Source organism: Lepus europaeus, chromosome 18 (assembly GCF_033115175.1).
Source record: "Lepus europaeus isolate LE1 chromosome 18, mLepTim1.pri, whole genome shotgun sequence".
Taxonomy (NCBI): domain Eukaryota; kingdom Metazoa; phylum Chordata; class Mammalia; order Lagomorpha; family Leporidae; genus Lepus; species Lepus europaeus.
In genome coordinates, this window is record NC_084844.1 from 37948085 (window position 1) to 37964424 (window position 16340).

The window sequence follows — 16340 nt, forward strand, 5'->3', positions numbered from 1 at the left end:
GGGAAGCCTCTGGAATCTCTGTGGGTTTGCTTCATGCTCTGCATCAAGCAGTCAATTAAAAATTACGAATTGAGCACATGTTGACTAAACTCTCAAGTTCTGAGCATAAAAACATCAATTTGTTATTTAACAATGAGTACTTAATACTCACTGTAAAACCACAGCTGGTTGCCAAAATGGCCTAACAATGACCACTCCACTCTGTGTCCTCCATTCCTAACTTCTGTGCTGGGTCATTTGAGTATTAACTTCCAGCATCTACTTTTTTTTTTTTTTAAAGATTCATTTGAAAGTCAGAGTTACACAGAGATAGAAGGAGAGGCGCAGAGAGAGAGAGAGAGACAGAGAGAGAGAGAAACACATCTTCCATCCACTGGTTCACTCTCCAGTTGGCTGCAACGGCCAGAGATGCGCTGATTGGAAGCCAGGAGCTTCTTCCAGGTCTCCCACACGTGTGCAGGGGCCCAAGGCCTTGGGCCATCTTCCACTGCTTTCCCAGGCCATAGCAGAGAGCTGGATCAGAAGTGGAGCAACCAAGACTCAAACTGGCGCCCATATGGGATGCCAGCACTGCAGGGAGTGGCTTTACCAGCTATGCCAGAGCACTGGCCCCATCTACTCTTTTTTTTTTTTTTTTTTGACAGGCAGAGTGGATAGTGAGAGAGAAAGAGAGACAGAGAGAAAGGTCTTCCTTTTTGCCATTGCTTCACCCTCCAATGGCTGCCGCGGCCGGCTCATTGCGCTGAACTGAAGCCAACAGCCAGGTGCTTCTCTTGGTCTCCCATGTGGGTGCAGGGCCCAAGAACTTGGGCCATCCTCCCCTGCCTTCCCGGGCCATAGCAGAGAGCTGGCCTGGAAGAGAGGCAACCAAGATAGAATCCGGCGCCCCAACTGGGACTAGAACCCGGTGTGCTGGCTCCGCAAGGTGGAGGATCAGCCTGTTAAGCCACGACGCCGGCCACCCATCTACTCTTAAATTACTTCTCGACTAGCTCATTCAGTGTTGAACTTTCTTGTCTGGATATGCTTTCCCTTTCTTACCTTGATTCATTCTCTTTTCAATCTTTTTTTTTTTTTAAAGATTTATTTATTTATTTGAAAGAGTTACACAGAGAGAAGAGAGGCAGAAGAGAGAGAGGTCTTCCGTCCAATGGTTCACTCCCCAGATGGCCGCAACGGACAGAGCTGTGCCAATCCAAAGCCAGGAGCCTCTTCCAGATCTCTTATGTGGATTCAGGGGCCCAAGGACTTGGGCCATCTTCTACTGCTTTCCCAGGCCACAGCAGAGAGCTGGATTAGAAGTGGAGCAGTCGGGACCAGAACCAGCACCCACATGGGATGCCGATGCTTCAGGCCAGGGCATTAACCCGCTATGCCACAGCGTCGGCCCCTTTTCAATCTTAGCATATTAACTTTGGGGCATATTTTTGGAATAGTAATCTAGGTATATGATCTAACACATGAAATGAATAGGATACAATTAAAACTGCTGCAGAAAATTAAAAATTCATTATTGTGATAATATCATTCCCTCTTGGTACCACCCAAAAAAGATCCTAGACAGGTGGGAGTTTAGCCTAGCCTTTTAGAGGCCTGTGTCACAAACTGGAGTGCCTGGATTTGACACCCAGCTTCCTGCCGATGCAGATCTGGGGAGGCAGCAGTGATGGCTCAAGTGACTGGATTCCTGGGACTCAGGCAGGAGACCTGCACTGAGTTTCAGGCTCCCAGTCTTGGCCACGGCAGGCATTTGAGGAGTGAATCAGCAGCTGAGGAGTCTCTCTGTGTGTATCTCTCTATTTCAGTGTTTCTCTGCTTCTCAAGTAGAGAAACCAACCACACGAAGGTACTCTAATAAAAAGGTTCAAGATAAAATTGATCAGTGTAACATTCCCTAGCAGTAGACAGTGCTTTCTTGTTTGGCTAACCGATTTATGAGGACTATTCATCCGTTCTTAGTCTTCTGTTTTCAAAAATCAGGTCAGAATATCAAAATGTTAACAGGGATGTGGTAACAGCTGTGCAAACAAGACTCATTCCAATTTCTAAATGTTCGAAAGAACAAAATATAATCTCTCCACCCTGCTCTTAAAAGGCACTTTTTTTTTTGGCTTACCTGATAATAAAAACTACCAAGAAATATATTAAAGAATCTAAAATGTCATGAGAAGCATTATTAATATGAATTTTTAAATGGGGCATTTTAAGAAGTTTTAAGTTTAATCACATTGAATAATAAAATCAGAACCAGTTCAGAAAGGTAGTTATTTTAAAGCAATGAGAATGTATTAACTCTTTTATTACATTTGCTATGAGTGAATGTTTCACAAATCCTAATTGACTCACTGATATACAGAAGATTCACAAATAAAGTTGTCATACTGACATTTAAGTAGACAACAAAGAGGTTTATTTCCTCTCAAGATCATTCTTCAGGGGCCAGCGTTGTGGTGTAGAAGGTAAAGCTGCCGCCTGCAACGCCGGCATTCAATATGAGCACCGGTTCTTGTCCTTGCTGCTCCATTTCCAAGCCAGTTCCTTGCTAACAGCCTGCAAAAAGCAGCAGGGGATGGCCTTGGGCCCCTGCTACCCATGTGGGAGACAGGGAAGAAGCTCCTGGCTTCGGCCTGGCCCAGCTGTGGCCATTGTAGTTCATCTGGGAGTGAACCAGCAAGATTTTAGATTTCTCTCTGCATCTCTCTCTCTTTCAAATAAATAAATAAGTCTTAGGAAAAAAAAAAAAAAAAAAAAGATTAGCCAGACCACAGCTCCTAAATTGCTGGGTTTCTTTTTCTTTTTTAAAAATAGATTTATTTATATAAAAGGCAGAGTTACAGAGAGAAAGATCTTCCATCTGGTGGTTCACTCCCCAGTGGCAGAAACAGCCAGTGCTAGCTGGCGCTGCGGCTCACTTGGCTAATCCTCCACCTGCAGCGCCGGCACCCTGGGTTCTAGTCCCGGTTGGGGTGCCGGATTCTGTCCCGGTTGCTCCTCTTCCAGTCCAGATCTCTGCTGTGGCCCGGGAAGGCAGTGGAGGATGGCCCAAGTCCTTGGGCCCTGCACCCACATGGGAGACCAGGAGGAAGCTCCTGGCTTCAGATCGGCACAGCGCGCCGGCCATAGCAGCCATTTGGGGGGGGGGGGGGTGAACCGACGGAAAGGAAGACCTTTCTGTCTGTCTGTCTCTCTCTCTCTCTCACTGACTCTGCCTGTCCAAACAAAACAAAACAGCCAGTGCTGGGCCAAAGCCAGGAGCTTCTTCCAGGTCTTCCACGTGGTTGGTAGATCCCAAGCACTTGGGTATCTTCTGCTGCTTTCCAAAGCGCATTAGCAGGGAGCTGGATTGGAAGTGAAGCAGCCAGGACTCGAACTGGCACCCATATGGGATGCAGGCACTGCAGACAACAGCCTAACCCACTGCACCACAGTGCAGGCCCTCACTGTGTATCTTAAAATATCCAAATCTCTGTACTTAGTTTGGAGGAAGAGATCAGCAAACATATAATGGTCATTTCAACACAGGCACTATACATCACCTTTTGAGAAAAGAAAATTTTAATGCCTCTTAAAACTACCTGGTTTCTTGGGGTGCGACGCTGGAGTAGGATGCATCTTAGCATCTCTGGAAAACCCATCTAAATTCCCTTTTATGGCTTCCAAAGCATCATCTCTACTCTTCTCTCCTGTCTAAAAGATAACAAATATATTTAATTTCTTCACTCATCTCTCACTTTGTCTTAAACCCTCCCAAGTTAAAAGCAGAGGTATTACTCTGTTTCCATTATTTTTATCACATACTTCTGATAGTGAATTCTCCAAGTCACCACATCACTTAGTGCACGAAACAGGCATAAAATGACATTCCATAAAATGTAAAAATATAAAAGGCCCATATATAAAAATGTAAATATAAAACTGTTAGATAATAAGTGTCCTGAGAGGGTCCTAAGAGAAATCCATTTCTTACCATTATACTTAGGACCAATGCTTCCCAAGAAAACAAATATTGCCATGGTAGCAAAAAAAGGGGCGAGAGGAGGGCAGCAGATGTCGAGTTCCTACCCGTAACAGAGCACCTTTACAGAAAATGAGAAACCCTTCACTTTAGGACTTAGGTAAGCCACAGGAAGCTCGTCCATCACATCCTCAACTTGGACTGGTGGCTCTGCGACAAAACCCACTCAGTGTCCATGAGGGACACTCACGGCGTGTGTTTTGGGTGGGGAATTCATTACCTTGGGTTTCACGCTACTCAGGAGTCTGAGCTTTTGCTTCTGTTCTTCAAACTGGCGCCTTTTTCGTTCTTCTTCTAAGAGTTTCTGCTGCTGTTCAAATCGTTTTCTGAGGAAAAAATGATCTAATGAAGAACAAGTTTCAGGAATTATCAACCGTGCTACATTAAGATCTCTAGTAACAGTTTCGTCAATACCACCTTGTATTTCTGAAACCATAAACTTCACTTCTGATTATACCTAACGTTCTTTTGACAATCCCATTTCCTCCTTGCTATATTTATTTTTAAAGGTGTTTATTTATTTGTAAGTCAGAATTACAGAGCTAGCGAGAGAGAGAAAAACAAAGAGATCTTCTATCTGCTGGCTCACTCCCCAGATGGCCTCAATGGCTGGGGCTAGGCCAGGCCAAAGCCAGGAGCTTCCTCCAGATCTCCCACATAGGTGGCAGGAGCCCAAGCACTTGGGCCATCTTTTGCTACTTTCCCATGCCATTAGCAGGGAGCTGGATTGGAAGTGGAGCAGTTTGGACATGGACTGGTGCCCAGGGATGCTGGCAATGCAGACTGCAGCTTAACCCACTGTGCCACAGTGTCGGCTGCTCCTCCTCACTATATTAACTCCAAAATATTTGAAATAAGTCTTAAAATGATTTATTCACTTAGATATGTGAATTTGTTTCTCACCTAATTTGCAAGAAGAAAATCTCTTTAAAAAAACTTTATTTACTTATTTTTATTTATTTGGAAGAGCTACACAGGGAAGGAGAGGGACATATCTTCCATCCACTGGTTCACTCTCCAAATGCACACAGTGGCTAGGGCCAGGCCAGGAGCTCCAATAGGTCTCCCAATTGGGAGGTGGGGACCCAAGTACTTGAGCCATCACCTGTTGCCTCCCAAATGCATTAGCAGGAAGCTGGATGGGAATGGAGTCTAAACTCCAACCCCAACACTCTGATAGCAGATGTGGGCAACCCAAGTAGTATCCTAACCACTATACCATAATGCCTGCCCCAGGAAACAACCTTTTGCACATCAAAATAATCCCTAAAACCAGGGAGACAAACATGTAAGCACTCTTCGCTCTGCATATAAAAAACTTATCTGAGAAAGAACATGACACAGGAGAAGAGTAATGCTCTGGGAATGGGGAAGCCTGCCTCTGGGTCCAGGCTGTGTTGGCAGCCGTGTAACCTGCATTGACAAGTCATTTGATTTCTCTGGACTTGACTTTCTCTAGATATAAAAACTGAACTAGATGATCTCTAAAGTCCCTCCTAGCTCTAAATTTCTAATTGAAAAAAGTATTTTAAAAGAGTTTAAAAGGCAACTTGACTGTTTTGATTTCAAATATGCATTAGAGAACATCTGACAATTTTTAATCAACAGTTGTGATCAGATGTCTTTGATCTCCTTGAAGCCTGGAGGTCTCTTACTGCTGCTCTTCAGCAAACTGCTTCTGCATGTCTGGAGTGTACTGTGGACCTGCAGGACGCATGCCCAGGAACGGTGCTTGGCCCAGGTAAGGCATTCCCGCTGCTGGCAGTGGTCCCATTGGTATTCCTGCCTAGAAGAAACAGATACAGGCTTAAAAAACCCAATGTTTTCTTTTATTATCACAAAGCAAACCATAATTTCCTAAATTCTTTCTTAATATATTAGGAAATGACATAAATATATCCTCATAAGAGATTCAAAGAACATCGGATAAAAGTAGAAAACTCCCCTTAATATACTGCCCTTTCATTCTCTTCACTGTCGGGTGACCACCGCTAACAGTCTGATGTAGGCATGTGTGTTCGTAAAATCCTTAGGGCTATGTATGTATGGAAGAACATGCACATGAGTGATATCCCATTGAGCTCACTAGTCCACACTCCTTAGGAAGAGGTATCCTATCTTTGTTTTCCCAGCAATAGGATGGCATATGGTAGTCATTCCAAATACATGTGAACCTGATTTTCCAATATGTATAAGATAGTGATTGTCGAATTCTAGCCTTGTGGAACCAAGGCTTTCCTTTATTTAATTACCAAGAACAAAAAACCAAACAGTGATTGTTTGATGTTCATTATTACAGGCCTGATATCCAAACTTTCACAGAAAACTCAGTAATAAATGAAACACCTACAGTATAAAATTTATAACAATGTCCAGAAATAACAATAGTGTAATGTAATAGCTAATCATAAGAAGTAATACTGAAAATGCTAATGACAATAATGGCTAATTTTATTGAGCAAAAACTCTTCCACCCCTCTACTCTCTCCCTAAAAAGTTCTTCTTCTGTTCTTAACCAAAATCTGTCTGTTGCCTAAACTCCCCTCCTTTGGAGATTGTTGCTTCCCTTCTATAAGAGGAGGATATTTCTCCTTGCTTCTTTTAAACCTTTTGTTTTTTCAAAAATATGAATGGTATTTCAAAAAAAGTCCATGGAAGAATAGAATTGAAAGATAAATTTTTTTTCAATGCAACACCAACAAAAACCACTGAAAGCCATGAATAGTTCTTACATAATAGGCATCTCTACCAACTATTGGAGGTACCCTGGTGCACTGTAATTTCTTGCCCTGAGATCTTATCATATACTATCCTCCTACCTTGCTCATGACACCGACAGATTCTCAACCTCCTCACTCTTCGAACAGACCTCAGAATTTTACCATCGTCCATTCTACGCCTAAACTGCTCTTGGTGACATCAACAATCACATGGATGACTCATCCAACGCTACGTCCCTTCAGCTCTGACCTCCTCACCACAGTCAAGTCCAACATATCATTCTAGCTTCCCATTCTTGGTCATATCACAAAGCACCAAGTACTACACCGTCTTCAAAATCTCTGCCTCTAAAGTAAATATTTAAAAAGGAAAAATATTTTAAGCATCCCAACACCTGACCACCAGCACCTGCTATTCTTCCACTTCATCTTCACCAGTAATTCTATCTCATTCATTCCTTCCATCTGTTAATTTTACCATTTCTTCCACTAGCTTCCATCTAGCTTCTTTATATGTCCCCACTTCCCTTCTTGCTCAGCTTAGATACCTAAGTTCAATGTATTGCAAACATCCTTAATTCTCCCACTTGCCCATTCCTCAGTATGGTCTCCTGGTTTCTCTGTAATATTTCCGATGTCAGGATTTCTGTTTACTTATTGTCTAGTACTCACACCTGTGTAATAGTCTCAATATGGTCCTCTATTGAGAAATGACTGAGTGCCTAAGATATTGCAGCTTCTATCTGCCTCTCTCAAACCACTTGCTTTGGAGAGGTTCATATAAAACTCAAGGTTCATCTAAGAACTGGAGCCAAGGGCATGTGAGCAGGTTAATACACCACTTGGGATGCACATACCCAGCCCAGGAGTATCTGGGATCAAGCCCTGCCTTTGATCCAGCTTCCTGCTAATGTACACCCTGGGAGACAGCAGGTGATGGCTCAAGTACATGGTTCCTGCTACCCCTGTAGGAGATTCAGACAGAGTTCCTGCCTCCTGGCTTCAGCTTGGCCCAGCCCCAGTTCTTGCAAGCTTTTGGGGGAGTGAATCAGCAAATAGAAGATCTCTTTCCTTTCAAACATTTTTTTTTTTTTTTAAAAAAAGAAAAGAAAGAACGGCCAACAGCCAGCACTAAATTGCCAGTCATGCAAGAGACACAGCCTAGAAGATCTCTTAGCCTCAGTAAAGCTTTCAGATGAACGCAACCGCATGACAGACTCAACCCAGATTCACACAGCTCAACCCACTACCCAATTCATGACCCCCAGGACCTTTCACATGCTTCTTTGCTATTTTAAACTCCTAAATTTTGGAGTAATGTCTTATGTAGCAACAGATAAATGAACATAATCCCTCTTGGATGTTTTAGGCTTCCTGAACTTGTGGACCTTCCAACAGTTCAGGACACTTCTCAGCCATTACTTCTTACTCTCTCCCTTCCTTCCTCTTAGAATTCCACTAAACACTAGATTTTATCATTCTGTGTTGAGAATCCCCTATGCCGTCTACCTTTTCATCTTGTCCACATTCTAGATAGTTTCTACCGACCTAGCTCACTAATCCACCATTGAATTCATCTATTAGAGTTCTTCTGGCTGATGTTGTTTTTCAATTCTGAATTTTTGTTTTCAAACATGCTGTGTCACTTTTTAATCATTTTAAGTTCCATGCCAAAGTTTTCTACTTCTGCTTTTCTTAGATCATTAAAAACGTAATCTCATGGTCTATTCTGCTAATTCCATAACTACTGGTAACTAGGTGGTCCTGCTGTCTTAGTGTCTGCTGGCTCTTCATTACTGTATGTTTCCTTGACTAGCTGTGTATTGAACACTGTTACTTGCAGGAATACTGTGATGCCCAAAGTGACAGTATATTCTCCACACAGAATTTTATTTAATCCAAACTCAAGATTTGACTTTCCTTGGATCATTAAATGAGAAACCAGCTTTTAGTTTATGTGAAAACAGGTTTCTTTGCAGTATACTCCTCCTCTGACAGCACTGAAGGCCCAGTTCTCACAGTGGGACTTTTTCCGGGCTCCCGGCTTTTTCCATGCCATTTCTCTATCTTCAGAATGACAGTTTCACAATTTCTTCTTCCATGTTGGCAAAAATTCTCAGGGAAAAAGCAGCTCTGAACAGCTGGGTTTCTTCTCTGGGTTCTCGTTTGCTCTCAAATCTTGGGCCAGGAATCTTCAATACCTTGTAAACAACTTGCTAAATTTAATCAAATTTGGGAGAGGATATCTCCTATAATTTATTAAATGGTCTTTTCAAAACAAAAGAAAAGCAGGGGCCAGCATTGTGGCACAACAGGTAAAGCTGCTACCTGCAAAGCTGGAATCCTATATGGGTACTTTTTAAAGACCAGCTGCTCCACACTTCTCATCCAACTCCCTGCTAATGGCCTGGGAAAGCAGCAGAAGATGGCCCAAGTGCTTGGGCCTCTACCATCTATGTGGGAGACCTGGAAGAAGCTCCTGGCTTCGGCCTGGCCTAGCCCTGGGCATTGAGGCCATCTGGGGGAGTGAACCAGTGATGGAAGATATATCTCTGTCTCTCCCTCTCTCTTTAACTCTTTCAAATAAATTAATCTTCTAAAAAAAATAGGGGAAAAAAAAAAAAGAAAGAAACAGAGGTCTTCCATCACTGGTCCACGTCCCAGATGGCCGCAATGGCCACACCTATGCCAATCTGAAGTTAGGAGCTTCTTCTGGGTCTCCCATGTGGCTGCAGGGGCCCAAGTCTTCTACTGCTTTCCCAGCCCATGGCAAAGAGCTGTTTAGGAAGTAGAGCAGCCAGGACTTGAACTGGTGCCCATATGGGATGCCGGCACTGTAGGTGCCAAATTTACCGGCTACGCCACAGTGCTGGCCCCCAATTCCCTTCCTTTTTAAGGCTGACTAATACCTATTATATTTATATACTTTTTTTTGGCAGCTATCCAATGGACACCATCAATCTATTTTTAATAAAGTTTTAAAACTTGATTAAAACCTTGATTTTAATTAAGTTAAAATGTTTATTGAAGAAATCATATTAGTGCTTCCCTCAAATAAAAGTATTCTTTTTAGAAACCATCAGAAATATTTGCTCTGAAATTTTAAAAACGTGCACCTCACTTCAACAGTGTTTTAAGCTCTAGACATAGCATCTGTAAAGTACCTAGACACTGCCCAGCATGTAAGAGTAAATAGCAGGCACTGTAAGTATCAGAAATAACAACACTGATGATGATAAAAGAGGACAAAAAGATGATTAAAAGAAAAACAATGGCAACCTCTGGAACAACCTAAGAGTCCACAAGCAATTCAAAATTAAGACAACTACATAAAAAAAATGAACATTTAGTAGCTATAATATAGGTAACATTTTATTGTGTTGCTGCCACACCAGTTACAGAACAAGGTCTTTTACATATACTTTGCAATATAGCTAAGAACATCAGAATTAGAGACATTTCTAGTAATGCTCAGTGAGAGTCCATTAAAATAACATATGTACAGAACCCCTACTATATTCCAGGGACTTTGCTAAGTGCTTTACATATGTTAATTTAATCCTTATGATAAACCTGTACAGTAGGTTCTACAATTATTCTCATTTTACAGATAAGCATTTACTGCTGGGTAAATGCCAGAGCTAGGATTAGAAACAGACACAGCTTCTGATTCCAAAGTTCATGTTCTTTATCACTATGCTATGAAGCAGCTATGCTGCTTCTCCAATTACCAACAATCTCAAAAGTCTGAGTATTTTTAAATGTTTCTATGTGTTCATGTGTCTATTCACATATTCAGAAATGTGCCTGCAGAAAGCAGCTTTGCAGGCTTGTAAGGGTTGTCTAGGACTGCAAACACCACTGCTTTCTCACCAACACCTTGTATTTTGAATGTTAGGTGGGGAGAGATGAGTATACTGATTTTTAATACGGCTCTTTTGTTGCCAGAAATTAGCAGGATAGTTCTACAATTAAATTTTTTACTAGTTAATCAAAGCACCTTCAGTTAAAAAAAACAATCGAATAATAGACTACAAAATTAGTAATATTCTACAAAATTAATAAAAAGTGAAAAAAGTAAAAGCATTAAGCACATTATTTTCTTATTCACAGAAGTCCATTCTTCAAGAAGATTCAAGTTTACTAAATGGCGTTTGTGTTTCCCCTATTTCTGAAAAGGAGTGTAAGTCCAAGTTTTTACCATTTTTTGGTAAAAAAAACTGTTGGTTAAAAGATGCTGGCATACTAGTTATTTACAGAATTAATGACATAGCAAAAGAAAGGATTCAGAAATATGAGATATATTCAATAAACAACTAAAAAGATTAAAGAAGTTTACTCCCAAGTGGAAGTATTTGAAAAATACTGAATGCTGCTGAAGATTTGAATGAGAGAGAGAAAGAGAGATAGAGAGAGAGAGAGAATCGATCTTCCATCCTCTGGCTGCTCACTCCCCAAAAGGCTGCAATGTCTGGGGACTGGGCCAGGCTGAAGCCAGGAGCTTCCTCAGGGTCTCCCATATGAGTGGCAGGGGCCCAAGCACTTGGGCCATCTTTTGCTGCTTTTCCCAGGCCATTCGCAGGGAGGTGGATTGGAAATAAAGCAGCCAGAACTCAAACTGGTGCCCCTATGGGAAGCTGGCGTGATACCAAATAAATAATGTAATGCCAAATAAATAAATCTTTACCAAAAAAGAAAGAAATTGCTAGGATCAAAAGAGGCAAAAAAAAAAAAAAAAAAAAAAAAAAAAAGAAGCAACTTAAATGTCTGCCAATAGAATATATATATATAAATGTAAAGTAATGATATGCAGTAGCTATCATAAATGAACTTGGCATAACTCTAAAACAGGGATAAATCATGGGGAAAAATAATGTTAAATTAAAAAAAATCAAAAACATACATACTTATGTAAAAATTTAAACCTAGAAAACATAATGTTCACAGGGGTAAGTGCTATGGCTCAGCAGGTTAAGCCACTGTCTACAGCACTGGCATCCCATATGGGCACTGGTCTGAGTCCCGACTGCTCCATTTCCAATGCAGCTCCCTGTCTAGTGAGCCTGGGAAAGCAGTGGAGGATAACCCAAGTATTTGGGCCTCTGCAACCATATAGGAAACCTGGATGAAGCGCTGGCTCCTGACTTCAGCCTGACCCAGCCCTGGCTGTTGCAGCCATTTGAGGAGTGAGCCAGCAGATGCAAGATCTGTTTCTCTTTCTTCTCTTCCTCCCTAATTCTCCCTTTCAAAAAATTATATCAATCTTTAGAAATATATATATGTATATAATGTTCTTGAGTATACAAACATACAATGATAAAAGTATAAAAATACATATGGAGGTGATACCCACTGAATTCATGGTAGCAGTAACTTTCTCTGGGGTATATAGGAAAGGAATTATTATTATATTATTCAACTCTTTATAAAAATCTAAAGAAAGGGGTTGGCATTGTGGTGCAGCGGGTTGAGATGCTACCTGAGATACCTGCATCCTATATGAGCAGCCAGTTCAAGTCCTAGTCGTCCTGCTTCCCATCCAGCTCCCTGATGATATGCCTGGGAAAGCAGTAGAAGATGGCCCAAGTACTTGGGCCCCTGCCACCTATGTGGAAGATCTGGATGGAGCTACAGGCTCCTGGCTTCAGCCTGGCCCAGCTCTCGCCATTGTGTCCATTTGGAAGGTGAACCAGTAGATGGAAGGTCTCTGTGTCTTTCCCTGTCACTCTGCCTTTCAAATAAAAATAAGTAAATCTTAAACAAAAAAATTAACTCAAAATGGATCCTGGACAAAAATGGAAAAGGCAAAACTAACACTTTTAGAAAAAAAAAGAGACAACCTTCAGAATTTAGGACAAGGTAAAGAACTTTTAGACTTAAACCAATGCATGATACGTAAAAGGCAAAACATTGATGAAATGAATTTCATCAAAATTTAAAGCTTTTTTTTTCTATAAAGAACCTGATAGGTAGATGAGATAACAGACTACACACAGGAAGAAAATACTTGCAAATCATATATCCAACCAAGGATCAGCAGTGCCTAGAATATATAAAGAATTCTCAAAATTTAACAGTAAAATATCAAAACACACAATTACAAAATGGATATATTATGAAGAGATATTGCTCCAAAGAAAATATGATGGTAAACAGGCACATGAAGAGATGTTCAAAACCACTAGTCATTTAGCGAAATAAAATTTCAAATCCCAGTGGAGTATCCCAATACACCTATTAGAATGGCTAAAATAAAAACCAATGACAGCACTAAGTGCTGACAAAGATACACAGTGACTAGATCTTCAAACATCGTTGGTAAGAATGTATTTCCACCCTGGAAGACAGTTCAGCAGTTCCTTAAAAAACTAAAAATTCAAATACCATGCAACCTAGCAACCAAACTGAAGTGCATTTATCCCAGAGAAATGAAGACTTGTGTTCCCACAGAAATTTTTATGCCTAATAGCCAAAAACAGGAAACCACCCAGTGATTAAATAAAGTGTCAGGAATCCACACCATGCAACACACTTCAGCCACAAGAAACGAATGAACTACTGACAGATGCCACAACTTGAACGACTCAAGGAAATTATGCTGAACAAAAAGAAGAGCCAATCTCCCAAGGTTAATAACTCAGTTTTTGTAAATTCTTGAAAGCACACAAGTGTGGAACTAGGGAACACATTAGTGACTACAAAGGCATGGGGTGGGGGCAGGAGATGGAAACAGTTTGTCCTCCATGTGCTCATTTCAACAAGCTGGCCAGACTGACACTGTGTGATCTACTACAGCTCCGCAAGCTGTCACCAGCAGGGGAGAGGGCAGAGGGGCAGCTAATAGGTGCTTATGTCTTACCATCCTACACAAATATACATTTATCTCAAAGTTTAAAAAGTTTTTTTGATAAAGATGTGTGATAGGCTCACACATGTTCACCATATACTCTGTTTTGGCCAATCTGCTTGAAACATTTCTGACTAATAATTTTAAAATGTATTATAAACCATGAGGTTTTCTTTTTATGTGTTTCAGGGAATGGAAAGATAGGTGGTAATTCAAATGTACCTTTTGGAGAATTAAGAAAGAAATGAAAGAATAGATGGTTTAGGGTGAAAATTAATAACCGAAAAACTACTTCAGTTAAGAATGGGCAGTAAGTTTACCAAGTCTTAATTTCAAATGCATTGCATCTTGTGGTAGCCTGTTCCCAGTTCTGTGCTGCCTTCACTCACAAAGAGGACTAACTGACCCCGGAGCCTCCCCACTGCTGTTAGTTTGGCCACACTACTTTGCAGAGTGGAAGTGAGTGGTAAACACTACCTCTAAATGGGAACTTAAAAGATGTCATCTCTTTCCCCTATGCCAAGAGCCTAGCATGTCATAGGTAAGGGTCCCAAATAAGGGAAACATGCAGCAGACTTAGAACCAGCCAACCAAGGATGTGTCTCACAGGGGAGGAATAACCTTTGTTCTTCTAAGTCACGGAGCTGTCGGGGCTCTGTTTCTGCAGACTAACCTAATAAAAGTTGAATAATGTGGACTTAAAACCTACAGAAGCTCAATTAATTCCCATTTTCTTCCTACTGCAAAGGAATACAAAATGATTCTGGAAGTTTTCCTGCATCTTTGAGTATAACATATAAGTTTTATTTACTTAATTGACTTCAACATGAAAATGGTTTCAACTTAAAATTCTGACTGCAAATACCCAATATTATTTATAAATTAAATAAATGTGTAATTACACTGCTATATAATGATAAAACACAAATAAATGAAAAGTTTAAGTGTTTAATAAAAATGAAATAATGGCATTTAAAATATTTATAAGCAGTACAAAAAACACTTTGCTCTGGTTTATTTTTTGAGAGGAATGTGAATAAGTTTAATTTTTATTTCATATAATACTTTGGATTCAGCCATTGAAAGGTCTGACTCTTAGATTCAGTTTACATGGTTAAACCACAGCTAAAATAATGTATGAAGACATGGAGATCCAAATGGAAAATGTCAGTCTTAAGCTAGGCTTAACTAAATCATGATACCGTTAATGTTTCATGAGTTCTTTAAAGTCAACATTAGCAAACAATCTTTTGCAGTGTTTTTTATTAATAAATGGCAGTACTGGGTTGGCATTGTGGCACAGCAGGCTAAGCTGCTAATTGTGATGTCTGCATCCTGTATCAGAGCACTCACTGATTAGAGTCCCAGTTGTTCTGCTTCTGATCCAGCTTTCTGCTAATGTGCCTGGGAAGGCAACGGAAGATGACCCAAGTACTTGGGTCCCTGTCACCCACAGGAGATAACCACGATGGAGTTACCTGGCCATTGGGGCCATTTGGGGAATGAAGGTCCCCATTCCACACTACATCCTCCCTCCCTTTCTGTTTTTCTGCTTTCAAATAATTAAGTAAATCTTAAAAATAAATGTAATAAGTGGCATAGCCAGTTAGTTGATTGTACAGAATATGGGAAGTCAACTTAACACTGCTTTCTCCTTCATTTTCAACAACTAACCACAAAAGAAAGTCCTACTGATTTTATTTCCTAAATGGTTCTCAAAAACCTCCATCTCCCTATCCATCTGCTATCACCCTAATTTAAGCCAACATGTCACCTACTCTATTACATAAGCCTCTTAATGACTGTTCTATACTTCCAACTGTTCTCCCAACAGCAGTCAGAAAACGTCATTCTTTCTGAAATTCAGGTCTGTTCATGTCATTCTGCTGCTGCAAACCATTCAATGGCTCCCTAATGCTCGTAAGAGAGAAGTCAATCATAATGCACATAACACACATATGCAAACACCCGGGTTCAAATCCTCACTTACTGTGAGTGTCCTCAGCAAGTGTCAGTTTCCCTATCAGGAAAACAGATACCAACTCTTTCAACAGCTGTATGCATATGAGATAATGCAATATAATGAATGGTAATTGTCATTAGCTATGAGTTTCCTAACAATGGCATGTCTTCTTACAATGTTTCTTCAAAGATGCCATTCTCAAATTTTTCAAGCCAGTAGTCAAAGAAGTCACCAGATTTTCCTTCACAAATGATTTTTCTTGTTTTTCTCTCACATGTATCTTTGTTTTAAAGGAAGCCATTAAGAGGCAAACTACACTCATTTCTAACTAGACTTATTTCTTCATATGTAGCTCTTGGTACATGATATATAGCACAACAAACAAGAAAAGTGTCAACCATCAATGAAAAAGGCGAATACCTGCATAGCAAGAGATCCTTGGGACATTTGCGAGCTGTAATTCATTCCCATCATGCCTTGCATGTTAGGCTGCATGACAGACACCATGGGAAATCCTTGTTGCTGCACTGGCATCAGGCCTGCTGAAAAACAAAAAGGCATCAGAAAAGACCATGTGTTAGGGTTGATTTTCTTAAAACCCTCAAGGCTCTGTTACTTGGGAGGTAGCAGAGTACAGTGGGAAAAGCATGGGCTTCAGAATGAGATGTACTTGAGTATGAATTCCAACTCCATACTTTACTTAGCTGTGTGACAAGTTACAAAATTTCACCTGTAAAAAGAAGATAATATATATCCCTTCAACAGAATTTTAATGCACATTTTAGACACTAACAG

At 40.6% G+C, this 16340-nt stretch overlaps 1 protein-coding gene across 9 annotated transcripts in view; it reads right to left on the reverse strand.

Annotated features, from left to right (window-relative positions):
- The window catches only part of SYNRG (synergin gamma), a 92589-nt gene that overhangs the window by 64129 nt on the left and 12120 nt on the right, over window positions 1-16340 (reverse strand). For 6 of the 9 annotated variants that reach the window (XM_062175309.1, XM_062175313.1, XM_062175311.1 and 3 more), the window contains exons 3-6: window positions 15966-16087; window positions 5671-5801; window positions 4236-4341; window positions 3576-3687 (exon numbers count right to left, since the gene is read on the reverse strand). In XM_062175309.1, the coding sequence (XP_062031293.1) occupies window positions 3576-3687; window positions 4236-4341; window positions 5671-5801; window positions 15966-16087 (471 nt within the window). The remainder of the gene's footprint in view (window positions 1-3575; window positions 3688-4235; window positions 4342-5670; window positions 5802-15965; window positions 16088-16340) is intronic. The other 3 variants (XM_062175310.1, XM_062175314.1, XM_062175307.1) reach the window with 1 other exon arrangement.